The following is a 17,939-nucleotide window of genomic DNA, read 5'->3' as shown; positions in this document are numbered from 1 at the left end:
TTGCTTGTGCACAACTGCATAATGAATCATTCCAAAACTTAGCGGCTTGAGACACAAAATATTTCCTTGCTCATGAATCTGTGGATCAAGAATTTGAGCAAAAAAACAAGGAAGAAAAAAAAAGAATTTGGGCAGGGCCCAGCGTGGATGCCCCAGGATGGTGTCAGATGCGCTGGAGGTGGAAGATCCAAGGTGGCCTTGCCATGTGGGCGTCCTGATTCTCTCAGTGGTTCCTCCCTCCTCATGGCCTCTCACCACCCAGTCGTCTAGCCCACATTTCTGTACACGATGGCTGGCTCCTGAGAGAACAAAGCAGAAGCTGCCAGTCCTCTTCAGGCCCGAAACAGGCACAATGTCGGTTCCTCGGCAATTCTCTTGATCGAAACAAGTCGCTGGGCCAGCCCAGACTGAATTGCAGGGAAAATAAATTCTTCCTCTTGATGAGAGGAGTGGCAGCCGAGTCACCTAGCAATAGGGCATGGGGATGGGAAGGGTTGTGCAGTCATCTGTGGAAACGAGCCATCAGGGAGAGTCGAGTCTCTTTTTCAATGAATTTGAGCGTAAGTCCTGTGTGAATTATGCTTTGGCCCTGCTTGTGTTGCATGCTCAGCCCCCACCCAACCTTAGTGGCAAGGGGAGAGTGTGTTGACCGGCTGCTTGTGGGCCAGGCACCACCCCCAGAACGGGGCATCTGGACTAGAATGATGGGAATGGGGGGCAGTTCCTCAAAGGACAACCAGGTACCAGAAGATGGGAGAGTGAGTGTGGGACTGGTTAAAACTTTACTGTCCCTTCTCCCCATCTCAGCTCAGAAAGCTTCAGTGCCCATCTGCCCCATATGGTTCCGCACTTTGTGGCCTCTACTTGTTCCTCCAGCCTCTTATCACTTTTTCCATTTTGAAAAGCTAAGATTTCCTTTAAAAAAATATTTTATTTGAGAGAGAGAGAGAGAGAACACGTGCACATGAGTGGGGGAGTGGGAGGGGCAGAGGGAGCGAGTACCTTAAGCAGTGTCCATGCTTAGTGGCGACCCCGATGTTGGGCTCAATCCCAGGACCCATGACCTGAGCCGAAATCAGGAGTCGGATGTCTAACCGACTGAACCACCCAGATGTCCCCAAGATTCCAGATGGGCCCACATTCCTCTTTACTGCACCTGTGCTTCTGTGGTCTCTCCAGGTGGGCACCTGTGTCTTGCCTCTTGGTCTGGCCAGGCCCTACCTGATTTTCAAGGAATAGTCGATGCTGCCCGATGTGGAGGTCAAGAGATGAGAAATAAGACCTGAGGACTCATGTGTCCTTTCATAAAAGAATCCTCAAGGAGAATCAAAACCAATCTGATTACTTTGTTCATCAAATTTCAAATGGAAAGTGTTTTGTTTTGTTTCGGGCAAAAAAAGACATGAGGCACCTGGGTGGCTCAGTTGGTTGAATGTCTGTCTTTGGCTTAGTCATGACCCCCAGGTCCTGCGATAGAGCCCCAAGTTGGGCCCCCTGCTCAGTAAGGAGTCTGCTCCCCTCCATGCCCCCCTCTTACTCATGTTCTCTCTCTCAAATAAATAAAAGATTTCTATACATATTTTTTAAAAATATGTTAATTGCAGCATATATTATAATGGCAAAACCTTAAAGCTACCCACACATCTTGCACTGGGAATGGATTGTAATAATCAGGATTCTTTCAGCAAGAAGTGACGAAACCCAGCTCAAGCTAGCTTTAGCACAAAAGGGAATTCAGTGGCTCAGGAAATGGGGGACTGTCCAAGGGACCCAGATGAGATGTCAGGCCCCCTCCATGTCTTGGCTCTGCTTCCCTTGGGTATGGGGGTCATTTTCTCCCACTATTGACTAGTTTCCTTCATTGCAGGGCGGGGTATGGGGGGAGGGCAGCCAAGTCTGCTTGCTTTGGACTTACATTGTTCCTGCTCTGTGACCTTGGAGGGAAGAGAAAGCTCTTTCCCAGGGGCCCAGGGAAGGAGGCTGTCTTGGCTTGGGTGACTTGTGCATTCCCGGGCCGGTCTCTGCGGGCAGAGGAATGAGGGTCCTGGGATGGACCAAACCTGGGTCAGATGGCCAGGGGGAGGCTGTCCCACTGGAACCATATGGAGTGGCGGTTCCGGAGTGGTGGTGAATTGTTGCCTAGAAGACTTTGACTGCTCTTACCAAGATGGTAAAACCTAGTTTGCTTTTTTTAAAGATTTTATGTATTCATGAGAGACACACAGAGAGAGGCAGAGACACAGGCAGAGGGAGAAGCAGGCTCCCTGTGGGGAGCCCAATGTGGGACTCAATCCCAGGACCCCGGGGTCATACCCTGAGCCAAGGGCAGATGCTCAACCGCTGAGCCACCCAGGTGTCCTGGGTTATCTTTTTTTTTTTTTTTTTTTTTTTTCTGGGTTATCTTTTTTAATGTTACTTTTATAAGTAGCAAAATGAAGAAGATAGTTCTATTTCAAAACAAAACAGGATTCGTTTGGCTACATATGTGTATCTGGCTTTCTTGAGTGGGTTGGTGAGGTACTCTCAGAGAGATTTCCGAACTCTGCAAGCCCAAAAGGATCTGGAGATGAGGGCTGGGAAGTTGGATTTCTGGTCTTGGTGTGTGTGTGTGTGTGTGTGTGTGTGTGATCAACAGAATTGAGGAAATGGTCTCTAGGGAAGGAGAGTTGGGTGCTAGTGGGTTATGAGCAGAGAATTTAATTCGATTCAATTTTTTTTTAAGATTTTGCTTATTTATTTGAGAGAGAGAGAGAGAGGGAGGGAGAGTGCAAACAAGGGAGCACAAGCAGAGGGAGCAGGGGCAGGCAGAGGGAAAGGGAGAAGCAGACTCCCTGCTGTGTAGGGAGCCCACATGGGCTGGACCCCAGGACCCCAAGATCATGACTCAAGCCAAAGGCAGATGCCTAACCAATTGAGCCACCCAGGTACGCCTCTTTTTTAATATTTTATTTACTTATTTGACAGAAAGAGAGAGAGCACAAGCAGGGGGAGTGGCAGGCAGAGAGAGAAGCAGACTTCCCTGCTGAGCAGGGAGCCCGATGTAGGGCTTGATCCCAGGACCCTGAGATCATGACCTGAACCAGAGGCAGACGCTTCATGAACTGAGCCACCCAGGCGCCCTAATTTGGTTTAATTTCTAAAATATTAAGCATGTATTATATGCCTGACCTGTCCCAGAACTTTGGGATAGATACATCAGTGAACAAAACATAAAGATCCTGCCGCCAGGAAGTTTATTATTTAACATGAAAACAACTATAAACATAATTTTTTGATTTAACAATAAATGTTTTGCTATTTTTTAAAATGAGATTTATTTGCTCATTTTAGAGAGAGAGTAAGAGAGCAGTGGTAGGGGCAGAGGGAGAGGGAGAGAAGTAGATTCCCTGCTGAGCGGGGAGCTCGACATGGGGCTTGATCCACAACCCTGAGATCATGACCTGAGCCGAAACCAAGAGTCGGATGCTTAACTGACTGAGGTACCCAGGCGCCCCGACATTTTAGTATAAGGAATGTTTGCAGGGCACCCGGGTGGCTCAGTCGGTTGAGTGTCTACTTTCAGCTTAGGTCATGATCCCCGAGTCCTGGGATCTGATCCCAAGTCAGGCTCCCTGTTCAGCGGGGATCTGCTTCTCCCTCTCCCTCTGCACTACCCTCTGCTTCTGCTCTCTCTTTTTGTGAAATAAATAAATAAAATCTTAAAAAAGAAAAAAAGGAATGATTGCTTATGGGAAAGAAGGTGGGTTGGGAATGCCGCGTGGGGCTGCAGCCTGCAATTTTTGAGTGGTGGGGCAGGCCTCACTAGAAGCGTCTGAGCAGCAGCTTGGAGAGGTGAAGGACGTCCGGATGGGGATGTCTAGGGAGGCAGGCTTCCAGACAGCATGTGCTACCAATGCTCTGCAAGTGGGGGGGGGGGGGGGCGCGACGGAGGGTAGATGGGTAGTGGTGGTGCCTGGTTGTTCATTGGGAGAATTTTGCTTTTCACTCGGAGGAAAAAATGGTTCAAACGCCTTTATCCCAGTTTTCTGGCTTTTCTTTCTAGTGCCTTGTTTGTGTGTGTGTGCGTGCATGGGAAGATCTAGAAAGAGTGGCACCTGGGCATAGGCAGAGGCCCCCGGATTTCAAAACTGCCCTTGGATCTTCCACCCACTAGCCTGCATCCCAGCTGGGGTGTGGCTGGTTCCACCCCCTCGGTTGTTTTTACAGCCCCCCCCCCCGGATTCAGCGCCCCAAGCACAGAGCAAATTCGAAGTGAGAGGGTCCCCTACCCACGCAGCGCCAGGGGTACCGACTGTCAGTCCATGGGGAATGGACATCAGGGCATCCCAGTAGGAGAAGGAGAGTCGGGGGCTGGGACCCACACAGAGGGAGTCTGAGTACAGTGAGCAGGCAGGGGTCCCAGCAAATGTCACAGGCCCACCTGGAGGAGACGGGTCTCCTCTCCTGCCGGCTCCCGGGCCCTCTCCCCCTGCTCCCCCCCATACACACATGCACACACGCCTGACACAATGGACGGGTGGGGCTGAGGAACTGGCTTCCTCTAGAGATCTCAATCTGGGCCCTTGATTCCCGCCCCAGAAACACAGGAACAGACATTTGGAGACCTGGCCCCACACTTGTCGCTCCCAGGGATAGTAGGCAGGACAGGCTGAAAGTAGAAACTGCTTCCAGAAAGATAAAGGTAAGTTTTGGGGGGTGGGGGCGCACTCTGGCAGAGCTAGGGAGGGAGAATCCTGGGTGGGGGTGGATCTTGGTGTGAAATAATGGACCCACTCACACCCAGGGGGACAGGTCAGCAGCTAAAGGGACAGGCCATCATGTCAGGTGCAGGACAGATGGTCAGACATGTCGTGGAGGGACACACACGATCCTCTAGCTGACAGAGGTGTCCAGCACCCCTGCCCAGCCCTGTGCCATTGCTACCTGGTCCTCACCCCAGCCCCTGCGAGCCCCCGGTCTACACCGCAGTGCAGACTGAGCGGGTGCATACGGCACCACCCATGCTCCAGGCCCGAGATTCAGCCTTTCCCCAGACCCTCGGGATCCTGGGTCCCTCACATCTTCCAAAGCCCTAGTGTGCGCATGTGGAGTGTGGTGTGGTTTGGGGGGGGGGGGTGTCCGGTTGGGAGGAGGATCCGATTCCTGTTTCCTGCCCCTACTCACTCAGCCCTGGAAAGACAGAGGGGAGAGGACCGGAGGGTAAGTGCTTGGGTCCGAGTACCTAGGTCCCTGAGAGACAGTCCCTAGTGGGGGGTGGGAAAGGAAGTAAAGGCAGGTACCTGTGGGGGGGGTGAAGGGGGGCGAGGAATCCCTGCGGGGGGCCAAGGCTGGGAGGAGGCCGAGGGCCAGTGAGGACACTGCCCGGGCCACCTAAGGAGCTTCCTGCCAGAACACAGAGGCCATTGAGCTGCAAGACTCACAGCCTCCGGCCCCCAGCCCCCACCCGGCATCCTTTCTCCAGAACCCAGTCTGGGGCCTGGAGGGGTCTGACTGTCCAGTCCAGTCCTGTGTTCACTCCTCTGCGAGTTTCCCTCCACCCCCCAGCCTTCTCGGGATTGCCGCCGCCTGCCCGCAGGAGGCGAAGCCCAGGTGCCAGCGTCCTGGCCTCCCTGGTCCTCATCTTCTGTTGGGTCTCCAGACCACCCACCTGCCTCCTGGAGGGACCCAGGCTGCCACTGGGGCCTCTCTGGCCAGACTGGTGGTGGCAGCGGCGGTGGGGGGCGGGGGACGCGGAGCAGGGAGGGATGAGGACGGGGCAGGACAGACCATGCTCGGGGCCTTCTGGTCTCTTGGGGTCAGAGGCTCCAGGAATCTTCAGGGCAGGAAAAGGAGACTAAAAATAATCCGGAAAGGGAGAGTCCGGAGAGAGGAACTGGGAAATGGGGGGCGGAGGGCCGGCGGGAGCAGGGAAATAGTGATGCATCCCTCGCTGCCCAGCTCCGCGCCTGCGCACACGGGCCCCACGCGGACAGCGCCCCACACGCCCGCCCCCGCTTCTGCTCCCCCCTCCCCGCTCCGGACCTGTGCCTCCCCACCCCCACCCCGGACACGTGCCCCTGGGCACCCACTTCTCCCCCGGACCTGAGCCCCCTCCCCCGACACACGCCCTCCACCCCTCCCCCCCGGACACGCGCCCCCGCCTCCCCACCTCTCCCCACCCCGCACATGCGCCCCCGCCCACCCGGAGCTGTGCGCTCTCAGCGCATCTCAGGGCATCCCTGCAGATGGCACACACGCACGCACACACACACCCGCGCACACACAGAGCTCAGCAGCTAGACGCGCGTGGCCACAGGGCAAGCCCCCATGTCCCCGACATTTCCAGTTCTCATGTACCCGGGCCTCCCACCCCCACCCCCCGATGTGGGTCTCTAACTGGGCGCCCCCATGCCCGCCTCCCTATCTCCTCTGGCCCGAGGCTAGCACCTGAAGCCCAAAGACAGACACGCAGGCCAGACCTGGAAGGCGCGGGGGTGGCGGGGGTGGTGGTGAGAGGTGCCCACCGAGCCGGTGGAGATGAGAAAGGGGCAGACGGAGGGCACCCGCCTTCCCTCCTGCCCCTGACGTCCTGCCGGTTTGCTGCCCAACAATTTCTGTTCAGAGGCCTCAGTCTACCCACGGAGGGGGGGCGCTAAGGGTCTCTTTCTCCCTCCCTCTTCCTCAGGGGATGACTCCAGCAGAGGACCCCACTCCTTTGAAGAGCCCAGAGGGAGATGTCAGCCCAGTCTCTTCCTGCAGCGACACCCCCTACGCAGAAGCCCCCTCGGATCATCCGCCCCCGTCCCCCTTCTCGGCCCCGGGCTGCCGCGTCCCCAGGGCCCCACCACAACGGCTCCTCCCCACAGGAACCTGCCCTCACCTCCAATGACGCGGGGACCCCAATGTGCACCCCCATCCACTGGGACTCCCCGGCCGCATCTCTCAAGCCCCCTGCTCTCCTGCCCCCGTCAGCTTCTAAAGCCAGCCTGGACTCCCAGACTTCCCCAGATTCGCCTTCCAGCACCCCTAGTCCGGCATCCAGGCGCTCCGTCTCCCCAGAACCTGTTCCCAGGTCTCCGGTGCCTCCACCCAAACCCTCCGGGTCACACACCCTGCCCCTGCTCCCCACAGTGGGGGTACCAGCCCAGGGAGGCTCTGCCTCGGCCCCAGGCACTGTGAGGAGACTGGCTGGCAGGTTTGAGTGGGGGGCTGAAAGCAGGGTCCAGGCTGCCGATGCCCTGGAGCTGGGTCCCCAGGGGGCAGCGGATGTAAATGGGGAAAGAGAGGCTCCACAGGTCAACCTTGGCAGCAGTGGGTCCCAGGAGAATGGCACTCTGGGTAAGTGCGTCGTGGGGCACTGCTGGAGGGGGTGCCCATCTAGCGCACCTTTCTTGTTTCCAGTGCTTTAAGATGGGGCATTTGCAGGGGCTATATTTGTTTTTTTAAGATTTTATTTATTCAGGGCAGCCTGGGTGGCTCAGCGGTTTAGCACTGCCTTCAGCCCAGGGTGTGATTCTGGAGTCCCTGGATCGAGTCCCATGTTGGGCTCCTTGCATGGAGCCTGCTTCTCCCTCTGCCTGTGTCTCTGCCTCTCTCTCTCTGTGTCTCTCATGAATAAATAAATAAGATACTTAAAAAAAAAGATTTTATTTATTCATTCAGAGGCAGAGACACAGGCAGAGGGAGAAGCAGGCTCCCCTCGAGGCCAATGTGGAATTCGATCCCAGGACCCCGGGGTTCACGACCTAAGCCCAAGGCAGATGCTCAAACACTGAGCCACCCTGGTGCCCCCAGGGCTACATTCTTACACAATAGCTTCCATGTTTGGAAAGTCGGTTTCAGTAATTTGTTGTGGTCTGAAGACAGGCAGGTGGAGGAGATAGATGCCTGGGGCTGGACCCCTGAGTTCCCCTGCTGGACGGGTTCAGGGAGGGAGGAGGCCAGGGCAGGGTGGGGCCAGGCCCCAAGGGTCTCCTCCTTAGATCCCCCCCCTGTCTCCCACAGATGCTGGCCTAGCCTGCCCTCCCTGCTGCCCCTGTGTCTGCCACATAGGCCGGCCTGGCCTGGAGCTTCGCTGGGTGCCCGTAGGGGGCTATGAGGATGGCCCCAGGGCCTTCTGCCGGGCCTCCCCACTGAGGGCCTCCCGCTCCCGTCCCAACCCTCCCAGCATCAGTCTCCCCCCAGTCGTCCTTACGTCCTACCGCTCCACAGCTGAGCGCAAACTCCTACCGCCCCTGAAAGCCCCCAAACCAACTTGGGTCAGGCAGGACATCGCCATCTCTGGGGACCCCCCCAAGCCGGATCTCGATCTGCCCTCGGAAGATGGAATCCAAACAGGTACAGGGCCTAGGGTAGTGGGCCTCTGGGTTGGGAAGGGAAGGGGTGGAGGTAGAGAGGTGGAAAAGCCAACCACCTACAACCCTCAATGGGCCTGGGGGGCTCTCTGTTCCTCCACCAGCTGCTGCCCTGGGGCTGCCCTGGGTTATGGTCTCTGCTGGGGCTGGAGTTGGGAGTTCTGGGCTGGGGATCCTGGAGGTCTGTTCTCTTCACTCCGGGCTCTCTCTCTCTCTCCAGGGGACAATCCTGATGAAGCTCCTCCAAGCGCTCCTCCAGCACCCGTGGAGGGCAGGTACCAAACATCCACAGCCTTATTCCTACCCCAGAGCAGACGAAGCTTCAGGCCCCGCTCAATGCCACCTTCCCCTACCTTGAGTCTCTAGAGCAATTGTCTACAAGTCCATTTGGCTCCAGAAACACCACTTCTGTGTATCTGGCCTTGTTGATCATTTTGCTTATTTTATTTTTAAAAAGTGATTAATTTGAGAGAGAGAGAGCATGAACACGTGTGCACTAGCAGGGGGAGGGCCAGGGGGAGAAGGAGAACCAGGCACCCCGATGGGCAGGGAGGTGGCCCTGGGGCTCCATGTGATGTCATGGCAGGTAGGGCTTCATCCCAGAACCCTGAGATCGTGACCCTAGCCAAAGGCAGACGCTTAACCGACCGAGCCACCCAGGCGCCCCTTGTTAATCATTTTAGGGTCACCACCCCCATCAGAGCTAGTTTGGGCTCATTCCCTTATTCCACACTGCTGGTGTGAATTCTCCTAGGTTGGTCAGGGAGGTGTGAGTTTGGGTTTGATCTCGCTAAGTCTCACTGAGGACATCCCAGACAATGGTTTCAAACGTGAGAAACTGGAGAGAGAGGCTTGAGATCCTGGGAGGGGATGGGGCCCGCCCGCTATGGGGCCTCACACACAACAGGCTCATAACTGAGTTGTGCGTGTGCACTTGGGTGAGAGTCCCTGCAGATGACCTGCATGGGAGTTGTGCACTCATTCATACTATCATATGAATAGTGCCTCTGGGAGGTAACTGGTGGCTCTGGGCCCTCCATCCCTTTCTCTCTGCAGGGACAAGGAGGAACTGGAGGAGCTGAAAGAGCAGAACTGGGAGCTGCCCCTGCAAGATGGTGAGGGCCTCTGGACCTGGGGGACCCCCCCCCTGGTGTGACCAGCAAGCAGCTGGGAGGGGTTCTGAGGTGCTGGGCGTCCCTGATGTGCCCCGTCTGCTCCCCAGAGCCCCTGTACCAGAACTATCGGGCAGCTGTGCTATCAGAGGAGCTCTGGGGAGTCAGTGAGGATGGGTGTCCGTCTCCCACAAATCCCGGTGAAGCTCCCACCTTCGCTCGGCCGCCTGGACCTCGCAACACACTGTGGCAGGAGCTTCCGGCTGTGCGAGCCAGTGGCCTCCTGGACACGCTCAGCCCCCAGGAGAGGCGCATGCAGGAGGTGGGGGCCTGCCTGGGCTTGGGCCAGGGAGGAGGAAGGTGGGACTCCGGTTCTGGGCTGCCTGGAGCTGGGCTTTCCACTACTGCCTCCCTCCTCAGAGCCTGTTTGAGGTGGTGACATCTGAGGCCTCCTACCTGCGCTCCCTGCGGCTACTGACAGACACCTTCGTGCTGAGCCAGGCTCTACGGGACACGCTGACCCCCCGGGACCACCACACCCTCTTCTCCAATGTGCAGCGAGTCCAGGGTGTCAGCGAGCGGTCAGTGGGGTCCTGTCCTCGCAGCCCACCAGAACTCGGGCTGCTGGGCACTCCTGTAGTTTTCTGCTTGTCCCAGGTCTTCCCTTCCACGCGCCCAGTTAGTGCTCAGCTCTTGGCTCAAACACCCGGGACACCCAGCTCTCTGCTCTGCCTCCTTCAGGTTTCTAGGGACACTACTGTCCCGAGTGCGCTCTTCCCCCCACATCAGCGACCTGTGTGACGTGGTGCATGAGCACGCTGTGGGGCCCTTCTCAGTGTATGTGGATTACGTGCGGAATCAGCAATACCAGGAGGAGACCTACAGCCGCCTCATGTGAGTGTGCGGGGGGAGCCGTGTGGGAGGAAGCCGGGAAGCAGGGCTGGGGGCCTGGCTGGGCAGGCAGGGGAGCCAGGGCCTGGAGGTGGACTGTTTTCCCAGGGACACGAATGTGCGCTTCTCTGCCGAGCTGCGGCGCCTGCAGAGCCTCCCGAAGTGCGAGCGGCTGCCCCTGCCCTCCTTCCTGCTGCTGCCTTTTCAGCGCATTACGCGGCTCCGCATGCTGCTGCAGGTGCCTGTCCTGGTGGGGAGGGGGGCCTCTTTGCCCCACACCAGACCCCATGTCGGGGTGGTGGGGAACCCTGCTCCAAGCCTCCTGCCAGGCTTCTCAATCCAGGACCCACCAGGCCTCCCTGGAGCTAACCACATATCTCATCAGGCAGCTTGTATGCCATGAAGGTGGCCCTGGCTGGAGACACCAGTTCTGGACTTTGCTCTGCCACCACTTGGCTGAGGGGCCTTGGGCAGGTCCCTTTCCCTCTCTCAGGGGTCTCGGGGGAATGTGGGGAGTGATCTTTGGACTGTCCCACTGTGTGCCTTCCCAGCAGGGGTGATGTCACTCCCAAAGGGGCAAAAATTAGTTCTCTGGGGGTGTGAAACTCTTAGCTATGCTGATGTTGATGGTACTCCCACGGCCACATACATAGGCGCACAGCGTATTTGGGGTATTAAAATTTCATGGCTGGTGGGACACCTGGAGAAAACACGTCTAAAAGAGCTCCATGGGACCCCTGGGTGGCTTAGCGGTTGGGTGTCTGCCTTCAGCTCACGGCGAGACCCCGGGGTCCTGGGATTGAGTCTCACATCGGGCTCCCCGCAGGGAGCCTGCTTCTCCCTCTGCCTGTATCTCTGCCTTTCTGTGTGTCTCTCATGAATAAATAAATAAAGTCTTTAAAAAAAAAAAGGGTTCCTTGATGAAGTGATGCTGAGGCGTGGGGGGTAGGAGGAAGGTTGAAACTCTTTCATGGCAAAGTAGAAACTTCTCCCCAAACCAGGTGATCCGGTGTGAGGAGGCCACATCTAGATTACCAGCATTTTTTTTTTTTTAATTTTAAAGATTTTATTTGTTTATTCCTGAGAGACACACAGAAAGAGGCAGAGACACAGGCAGAGGAAGCAGGCTTCCTGCGGGGAGCCCGATGTGGAACTCGATCCCAGGACCCTGGGATCACGCCCTGAGCTAAAGGCAGACGCTCGACCACTGAGCCACCCAGGGCCCCGAACCCAAGCACTGTGAACCACTCTGCTATATTGTTTGTGCTAAGAGTTGTGGTTGACGATGATTAAAGCAGTAGCAGCCCTCTTTCTTGGTATTTGCCGTGTGCCGAGGACTATGGCGAGTACTTTGTGTCTTTTTACCTTGTTGAATCCTCACGGCAGTGCTGTTGGTATGCTAGGTGGGTATTAATTATTCCCACCTGACAGATGGGGAACACTGAGGCTCAGGGAGGTAACTTGCCACGCTTGGGGTTGTGCAGAACCAGTGAGTGGTGAGGTCCCCCTGCCTCGTTGAGGCAGCCCTGTGACCCCAAACTAAGCATTTTGTCAAGCCAGGCAGGACCCTCTGAACTGAAGCCCCTCCTTGTCTCCAGAATATCCTGCGCCAGACAGAGGAAGGGTCCAGCCGCCAGGAGAATGCACAGAAAGCCCTGGGTGCTGTCAGCAAGGTGGGCAGGAGGGATGCTTGGGGACCTGGGACTGGGGGGTGGGGAGGTGACGTGACCAGGCAGACAAGTGGTCGGTAGGGGTGCAGCCAGTAAGGGTGGGTGACTCGGCTTCCCTGACCCCAGATCATTGAGCGGTGCAGCGCCGAGGTGGGGCGCATGAAGCAGACAGAGGAGCTGATCCGGCTCACGCAGAGGCTGCGCTTTCACAAAGTCAAGGTTGGTCCCTGCCCCGGCCCCCGTCCTCTCTCCTCCCCTCCCCTCCTGTATCTGCAACAAGCCAGAACCACCGCCTGCTCCTCCACAGGCCCTGCCCCTGGTGTCCTGGTCCAGGCGCCTGGAGTTGCAGGGGGAGCTGACCGAGTTAGGGTGCCGGAGGGGGGGTGTGCTCTTCACCTCACGTCCCCGCTTCACCCCCCTCTGCCTGCTGCTCTTCAGTGACCTGCTGCTCATCACTCAGCCCAAGAGGTGGGTCCCAGGGAGGGAGGGTGCCCAGGCTGATGTCGGGAGGGGGGGTCCAGCGGGTGCCCGTTCTCCATCTCAACTGCCTCTTTCCCGGGCAGCGGGCAGCGGCTACAGGTTCTGGACTATGCCCACCGCTCCCTGGTCCAGGCCCAGCAGGTTCCGGACCCGTCTGGACCCCCTACATTCCGCCTCTCCCTTCTCAGCAACCACCAGGGCCGCCCCACCCACCGGCTCCTACAAGCTTCATCCCTGTGAGTCGTGTCTCCTTTGGGGAAACACCCCCCTGCCCCAGACCCTCACTTGGCTTCTCAGAGCCCGCCCCCCTCTTCCTCAATCTCCCCAATCTGCAGCCCTGATTATCCCAGCACTGTCTATCCCTGGTTCAAACATGACCCTTCCCTGTGTCCCCAACCAGATCAGACATGCAGCGTTGGCTGGGAGCTTTCCCCACCCCGGGTCCCCTTCCCTGCTCCCCAGATACCGTCTATGAGGACTGTGGTGAGTGTCCCCCAGAGGGGAGGTGGTGGGGAGAGGCAAGGCTTCTGGGGAAAATGAGAGAGAAGCCAAGAAGAGTCTCGATCCCACTGCATGTCACTTACCCCCAACCAGACTGCTCCCAGGAACTGTGTTCGGAGCCTTCTGCGCCGGCCAGGACTGAGGGACGAGGTCTGGAGTCCAGGGCTCCCCCCAGGCACCCGCTCAAGAGCCCCGAAGGTGAGAGATTCTTGTAGCTATTCCTTCGGTGATTTTTTTTTCTTTGAAGATTTTATTTATGAGACACACACAGAGAGAGGCAGAGACACAGGCAGAGGGAGAAGCAGGCTCCCTCCGGGGAGCCCGATGTGGGACTCCATCCCAGGGCCCTGAGATCACCACTTGAGCTGAAGGCAGACGCTCAACTGCCAAGCCACTGTTGTTAGCATCTTAACATGAGTTTCAAAATAATTTCTCAAGTGTGAGCAGTATTTGTTGTCCAGGCATTTTTTGTGGTGTGTGTGTGTGTGTGTGTCCAGAAATAAAATTCAAACCTGTAGTGGGAGAGATAATCAAATAGAAAATACTAATATTGGGGTTCCTGGGTGGGTCAGTGGTTGAGCATCTGCCTTCTGCTCAGGGCATGACCCCAGGGTCCTGGGATCGAGTCCCGAATAGGGCTCCCCACAGGGAGCCTGCTTCTCCCTCTGCCTGTGTCTCTGCCTCTCTCTGAGTGTCTCTTATTAATAAATAAGTAAAATCATGAAAAGAAAAGAAAAGAAAAGACTAGTATGGTATGGAGAGATTGATATCTAGATATTGGCCTAGATCAGGAGTGAGCAACCTGTGGCCTAAGGGCTAACTCTGACCTGTGTTTGTAAATAGTTTTATCGGAACACAGCCACACCCGTCTGTTTTCATATGATCTGAGTGCTTTTGTCTTCTATGTGCTTAACTACTATGTTGAGTAAGCCTGAAAGCCTGAAAAATCTACTATCTGGCCATTTATAGAAAAAGTGTACTGACTCCTCATCTAGATAGTATTTGAAGGTAGATCAGCAAAAAGATTTTTTGTAAAGATTTTATTTATTTATTCCTGAGAGACAGAGAGAGAGGCAGAGACACAGGCAGAGGGAGAAGCAGGCTCCCTGGAGAGAACTTGATGTGGGACTTGATCCCAGGACCCTGAGCCAAAGGCAGACATTCAAGCACTGAGCCACCCAGGTGCCCCAGCAAAAAAGATTTTTGTTGGGGTTCAGTATGGTATTTTGTTAGAGGCATTGGAAATCTTGGAATTATCGTTAAATATCAATTGCAGAAACCACCCATGATTGTTAACAGTCCAATACTCTACCAATAGAAATAGCAAAATAAATAAGGCCAGTGTTTTGAAATTCTTCATCATGAGTCCTGATCATGGGTTCTGGTCTCCATAGTCTTATAGCTTGTCTCGCCTTTCCTCCCCAGCCATGACCCATCTCTGACTTCTGCACTCGAAACAAGTTTCCTTTTCATCCCGTTCTCACTGTCACGTTATTGATATCATTGACTAGCAAATGAACATTCAGTACGTGCTTTCTTCACAGAACCTCTGGGTGACAGCATACAGCCTGTAGGTTCTAGAATAGCTGAGGTATGAAGATGGGCCTGAAAATGATGAGGCACATGGTGTCTGGGGGAAAAGTGTCTTGGAACAGAGACAGGAGTCAGTGCAAAGGCCCTGCTGGCCGGTGTGTTTGGGGAACAGTAAGGAAGCCATTGTGGTAGAGGGAGTGAAAAAGAGGGGACAGGGCAGGTGAGGTCACAGAGGTACCGGCGATCAGACTATGCAGGTCCTCGTTGGGTCTGTAAGAACTCTGGCTCTCCCTCTGAGTGAACTGAGTGCCCGCTGCAGGGCTGGACAGAAGGGACCCCCGCATCCTCTGTTGCTGCAGTGACTCCTACTTCTCATGTCACATCTTCTGATGCTCCAGGCTTCTCCAGTGATCCCCACACTCACTGTGACCCTTGGGCATTAGACCCCATCAGACCCCCTTCCTTTCCTTCCTCTCCCTTGCCTTGGCTCCACTTGGGCCCCTTATCTCTCCTTCCCCAGGCTGGCTGAAGGGGTTTCCTGGGGCCTTCCCTGCCCAGTTGGTGTGTGAAGTCACAGGAGAACACGAAAGGAGGAAGCACCTGCGCCAGCACCAGAGGCTCCTTGAGGCTGTTGGACCCTCTTCAGGCTCTCCCAGTGCCCCCCCACCCTAATGCAGGCTGGGCGGCGGCGGTGGTGGTCACAGGTTGGGACAGCCGGCACCCGGTGCGCGTGGAGAGGACCAAGCTTGTCCATCTTACCGGATTAGCTGTCAGTGGAAAAGCTACCTCTCTTGGCCACCAAAAGGGATCGAGCTTCAGGAGGAGGAGCCAATGAAAACAAGGCTGCCGGGCCTACCGGTGATGGAGACTGAGGATGGCTCGAGTGGGTGGCCCACGGAGACAGAGCAGCCAATGGTGCTGAGCTGGCCGAGCCACTGGCCCAGGAGTATCTCTGTTCCGCTCACGGCCGTGAAGACCAAACTGGGTCAATAAAGTTTTACAAACGGAGACAAAGTCTGAGGATAAACTAGTCAACGGCAACGAGCAGGGTGGTGCTCTGGGCCCAAGAGGCGGGTGGTGACCCTGCTTGGTTCTGTAGCAATGACTGTCCTGCCCTTTGGGTATGGGGAGCGCTGGGTTCCATTCCTGGGGTGACCCCTCTGCCCTCTCAAGCCACTTCCTTTCTCCTAGAAGGATCCAGAGCGTGTGTCTGAGAGTCAGTGTGTGTGTGTGCGTGTGCACAGGTCTCTATGTATCAGGGCAGGTGGTCCTGCTGGACGTGATGTGTGTGTGTGGTCTCGCCCCCTCCCAGATGACTGAGTGCTCCATTTCTTTCTTCACCCCCTGCTTTTCTTATTATTTTCTCCAAGGAGACAGGAGGTCTGAGCTCAAGAGGGGTGTGCTGGGTGTGGCTAGAGTCGGGGATGAGCAGCCTGAGTTCTGGGCCAGGGACCCACAGCAGCTGGAGGGTGAAGCTGCGGACCGGCCACGCAGCCCGGTGGAGGAGCCCGAGGACTTGAAGATGGCCAGTAGCTGCGGCCTGAAGCCCCCTGAAGCTTCCTCGCCCCAGACTCGGCCTCCAACCTGCCTGAACTGGCACCAGTTATCCAGCCTCAGCTCTGGGCTTTGGACTGGCTTTGGGCCCCAGGTTTGGGTGAAGAAACAGGAGCTATGGCTCGCGGGCTGGCCAGTGAAGGCTCTCCTGCCTCCGTCCTGGACCTCTCACCAGCAACGCTGGGCCGAGCAGTGGAGGGAGCACAGAGAGCCAGTGTGGTGCACCACCCCCCCGCCAGCATCTCCTTCCAGGGGAGAAACTGTCCTGATGCCAGAAGGAGGGGAGGGATTGAGCCAGTGCGGAGCCGGCAGCTGCTGGCGAGGGAGGACCTTGGCCTTGCACCAGGCCTTCCCTGAGCTGGGCTGTCCCGCTGTCCTTTCAGCTCATATATGGCAGCCAGCCCAGGACAGCAACTGCACGCCAGCCATAGGAGATGCAAAGACTCTGGGAAGCCGGGGAGGGAGAAAGTGACTGGCATTTGGCCATCCGGGACTTTGCACAGTGCGTGGCATACCAGAAACCCTCAATAAATGTTGGCGGCCCTGTAGTGAGCAGAGTGTGTGCTTAAAGGAAAGGTGGTTTCCAAATGTGGCTTTGGAAGCGGATGGGGCTGCTCGGAAAGAGATTCTCTGAGACTGAGGGTCAGTTTGCTGGGGCCTGGGGCTGGGGGACCGGGAGCACCTCTGTGTGATGCAATCCAATCCTACACCTGTTTCTGGAGTGCCTTCTCTGTACCAGGCACTGTTCTAGGACATGGGGATACAGAGATGAAAAGGACCAGGGTCCTGCCCTCAAGGAGGGAAGGACAAGAAGGAAGCAGCCCCGGGAAGATCTGGGCAAAGAGCCTTCGAGAGGTGGCAATAGGGAGACTGAAGTCCAGGAAGAGGTGGCAGTGGTCATAGAAGGGAGCTGGTGCACACGCTCCTTCATGTTTCCCGGCATGAAGCACCGCCGGAGCTGGGAAAGGGTGGAGGTGGGCAGTGAGGACCACGGTGCAGGATGGAGAGTGTGGATGGGACAAGAAATGAGGCTGGATTGTGGGGAGGTGACAGAGGTGGCACCTGAGGCAATGAGGTGCAGGTGGGGGCAGTGAGAAAGCTGGGCCCCTTGGGGGGAGTCTCTCTGCCAGTCAATAAGCCCTTCCTCTACCCACAGCCGGGCTCCTATGTGAGGCCTGCACTTCTGGGGAGTCTATCCTGAAGATAGGAAAGGGGCTGATGGGTCCTTGCACTGGCCCTTTGAAGGCATCTGGTCAACATCGTGGTGGCAGAGGGTCATGGCCACAAGGAACAGGTGGATGAGAAGAGCTGTGCCCCCTTCTCTGCAGAGCCGGCTGGCTAGCTCTCCCCTCCTCTCCTAGCCCCACCGAGCCCTCCCGCCCACTCCCTGCGATCTTGTCCAGCGCTCCTCAGCCTGGCATCTCTGTCCCCCTCCCTCCCTCCTTCCTCGCAGGGCTCGCCTTCCTCTCTTCAGCAACAGGGGTACTGATGGCGATGGCTCCTGCTCTCAGGCTTGGCCAGCTCGCCAGGCAGGCATGCCATCCGGTGCCGGAGGACACGTCCTCCCACCGCTCCTCACCTGCCTGGCTCCCCAGTACGCCCAGACCAAACTGCGGGCTCCACGACAGGCACTCCCCGGTCCCCCCACCTCTCCACTGCCCCGCCCTGCTCATGCCCCTGCCCCCCCCCCACCGTCTCCATCTCCCACTGTGTTCTGGGCCCCAGCAGAAGTTTCACATGTCAGCTTCGCCTTCATCACCATCGAGGTCTGGGGCATGGCTCTTGGCTTCACTCTTCTGTCTGTGAAGCACTAACCTAAATCTTGATGGAAATTATGCCACCCACCCTCCGGAGAACACAGATTC

General features: G+C 56.7%; 1 protein-coding gene across 3 annotated transcripts; it reads left to right on the top strand.

Annotated features, from left to right (window-relative positions):
* The first annotated feature begins 1,974 nt into the window (after nucleotides 1-1,974).
* ARHGEF15 (Rho guanine nucleotide exchange factor 15) lies at nucleotides 1,975-16,622 on the top strand. 3 transcript variants are annotated; one of them, XM_077892699.1, is made up of 17 exons: nucleotides 1,976-2,170; nucleotides 4,579-4,681; nucleotides 6,665-7,317; nucleotides 7,984-8,316; nucleotides 8,554-8,608; nucleotides 9,390-9,448; nucleotides 9,556-9,767; nucleotides 9,866-10,026; nucleotides 10,187-10,339; nucleotides 10,445-10,574; nucleotides 11,935-12,009; nucleotides 12,133-12,225; nucleotides 12,314-12,474; nucleotides 12,570-12,722; nucleotides 12,887-12,969; nucleotides 13,081-13,185; nucleotides 15,041-16,622. In XM_077892699.1, the coding sequence occupies exons 3-17, from the start codon at nucleotides 6,714-6,716 to the stop codon at nucleotides 15,190-15,192; spliced, it is 2,529 nt and encodes an 842-aa protein (XP_077748825.1). In that variant the 5' UTR covers nucleotides 1,976-2,170; nucleotides 4,579-4,681; nucleotides 6,665-6,713; the 3' UTR covers nucleotides 15,193-16,622. The 3 variants fall into 3 exon arrangements, with proteins under 3 accessions (XP_077748827.1, XP_077748825.1, XP_077748826.1); XM_077892701.1 differs by lacking the exon at nucleotides 4,579-4,681 and having other exon boundaries at nucleotides 1,975-2,170; XM_077892700.1 differs by lacking the exons at nucleotides 1,976-2,170; nucleotides 4,579-4,681 and adding an exon at nucleotides 5,116-5,199.
* Nucleotides 16,623-17,939: the final 1,317 nt, after the last annotated feature.

This window comes from Canis aureus, chromosome 3 (genome assembly GCF_053574225.1).
Source record: "Canis aureus isolate CA01 chromosome 3, VMU_Caureus_v.1.0, whole genome shotgun sequence".
Lineage (NCBI taxonomy): Eukaryota > Metazoa > Chordata > Mammalia > Carnivora > Canidae > Canis > Canis aureus.
This window is presented reverse-complemented; position numbering and strand designations above follow the sequence as displayed.

Bases quoted from the DNA above. Each gene is read 5' to 3' on its own strand.
- ARHGEF15 (XM_077892701.1), top strand. From the start codon at position 6,714: ATGTCAGCCCAGTCTCTTCCTGCAGCGACACCCCCTACGCAGAAGCCC. The intron at 12,475-12,569 runs GTGGGTCCCAGG...TTTCCCGGGCAG, and splicing joins CTCATCACTCAGCCCAAGAG to CGGGCAGCGGCTACAGGTTC. The intron at 12,723-12,886 runs GTGAGTCGTGTC...GTCCCCAACCAG, and splicing joins CTCCTACAAGCTTCATCCCT to ATCAGACATGCAGCGTTGGC.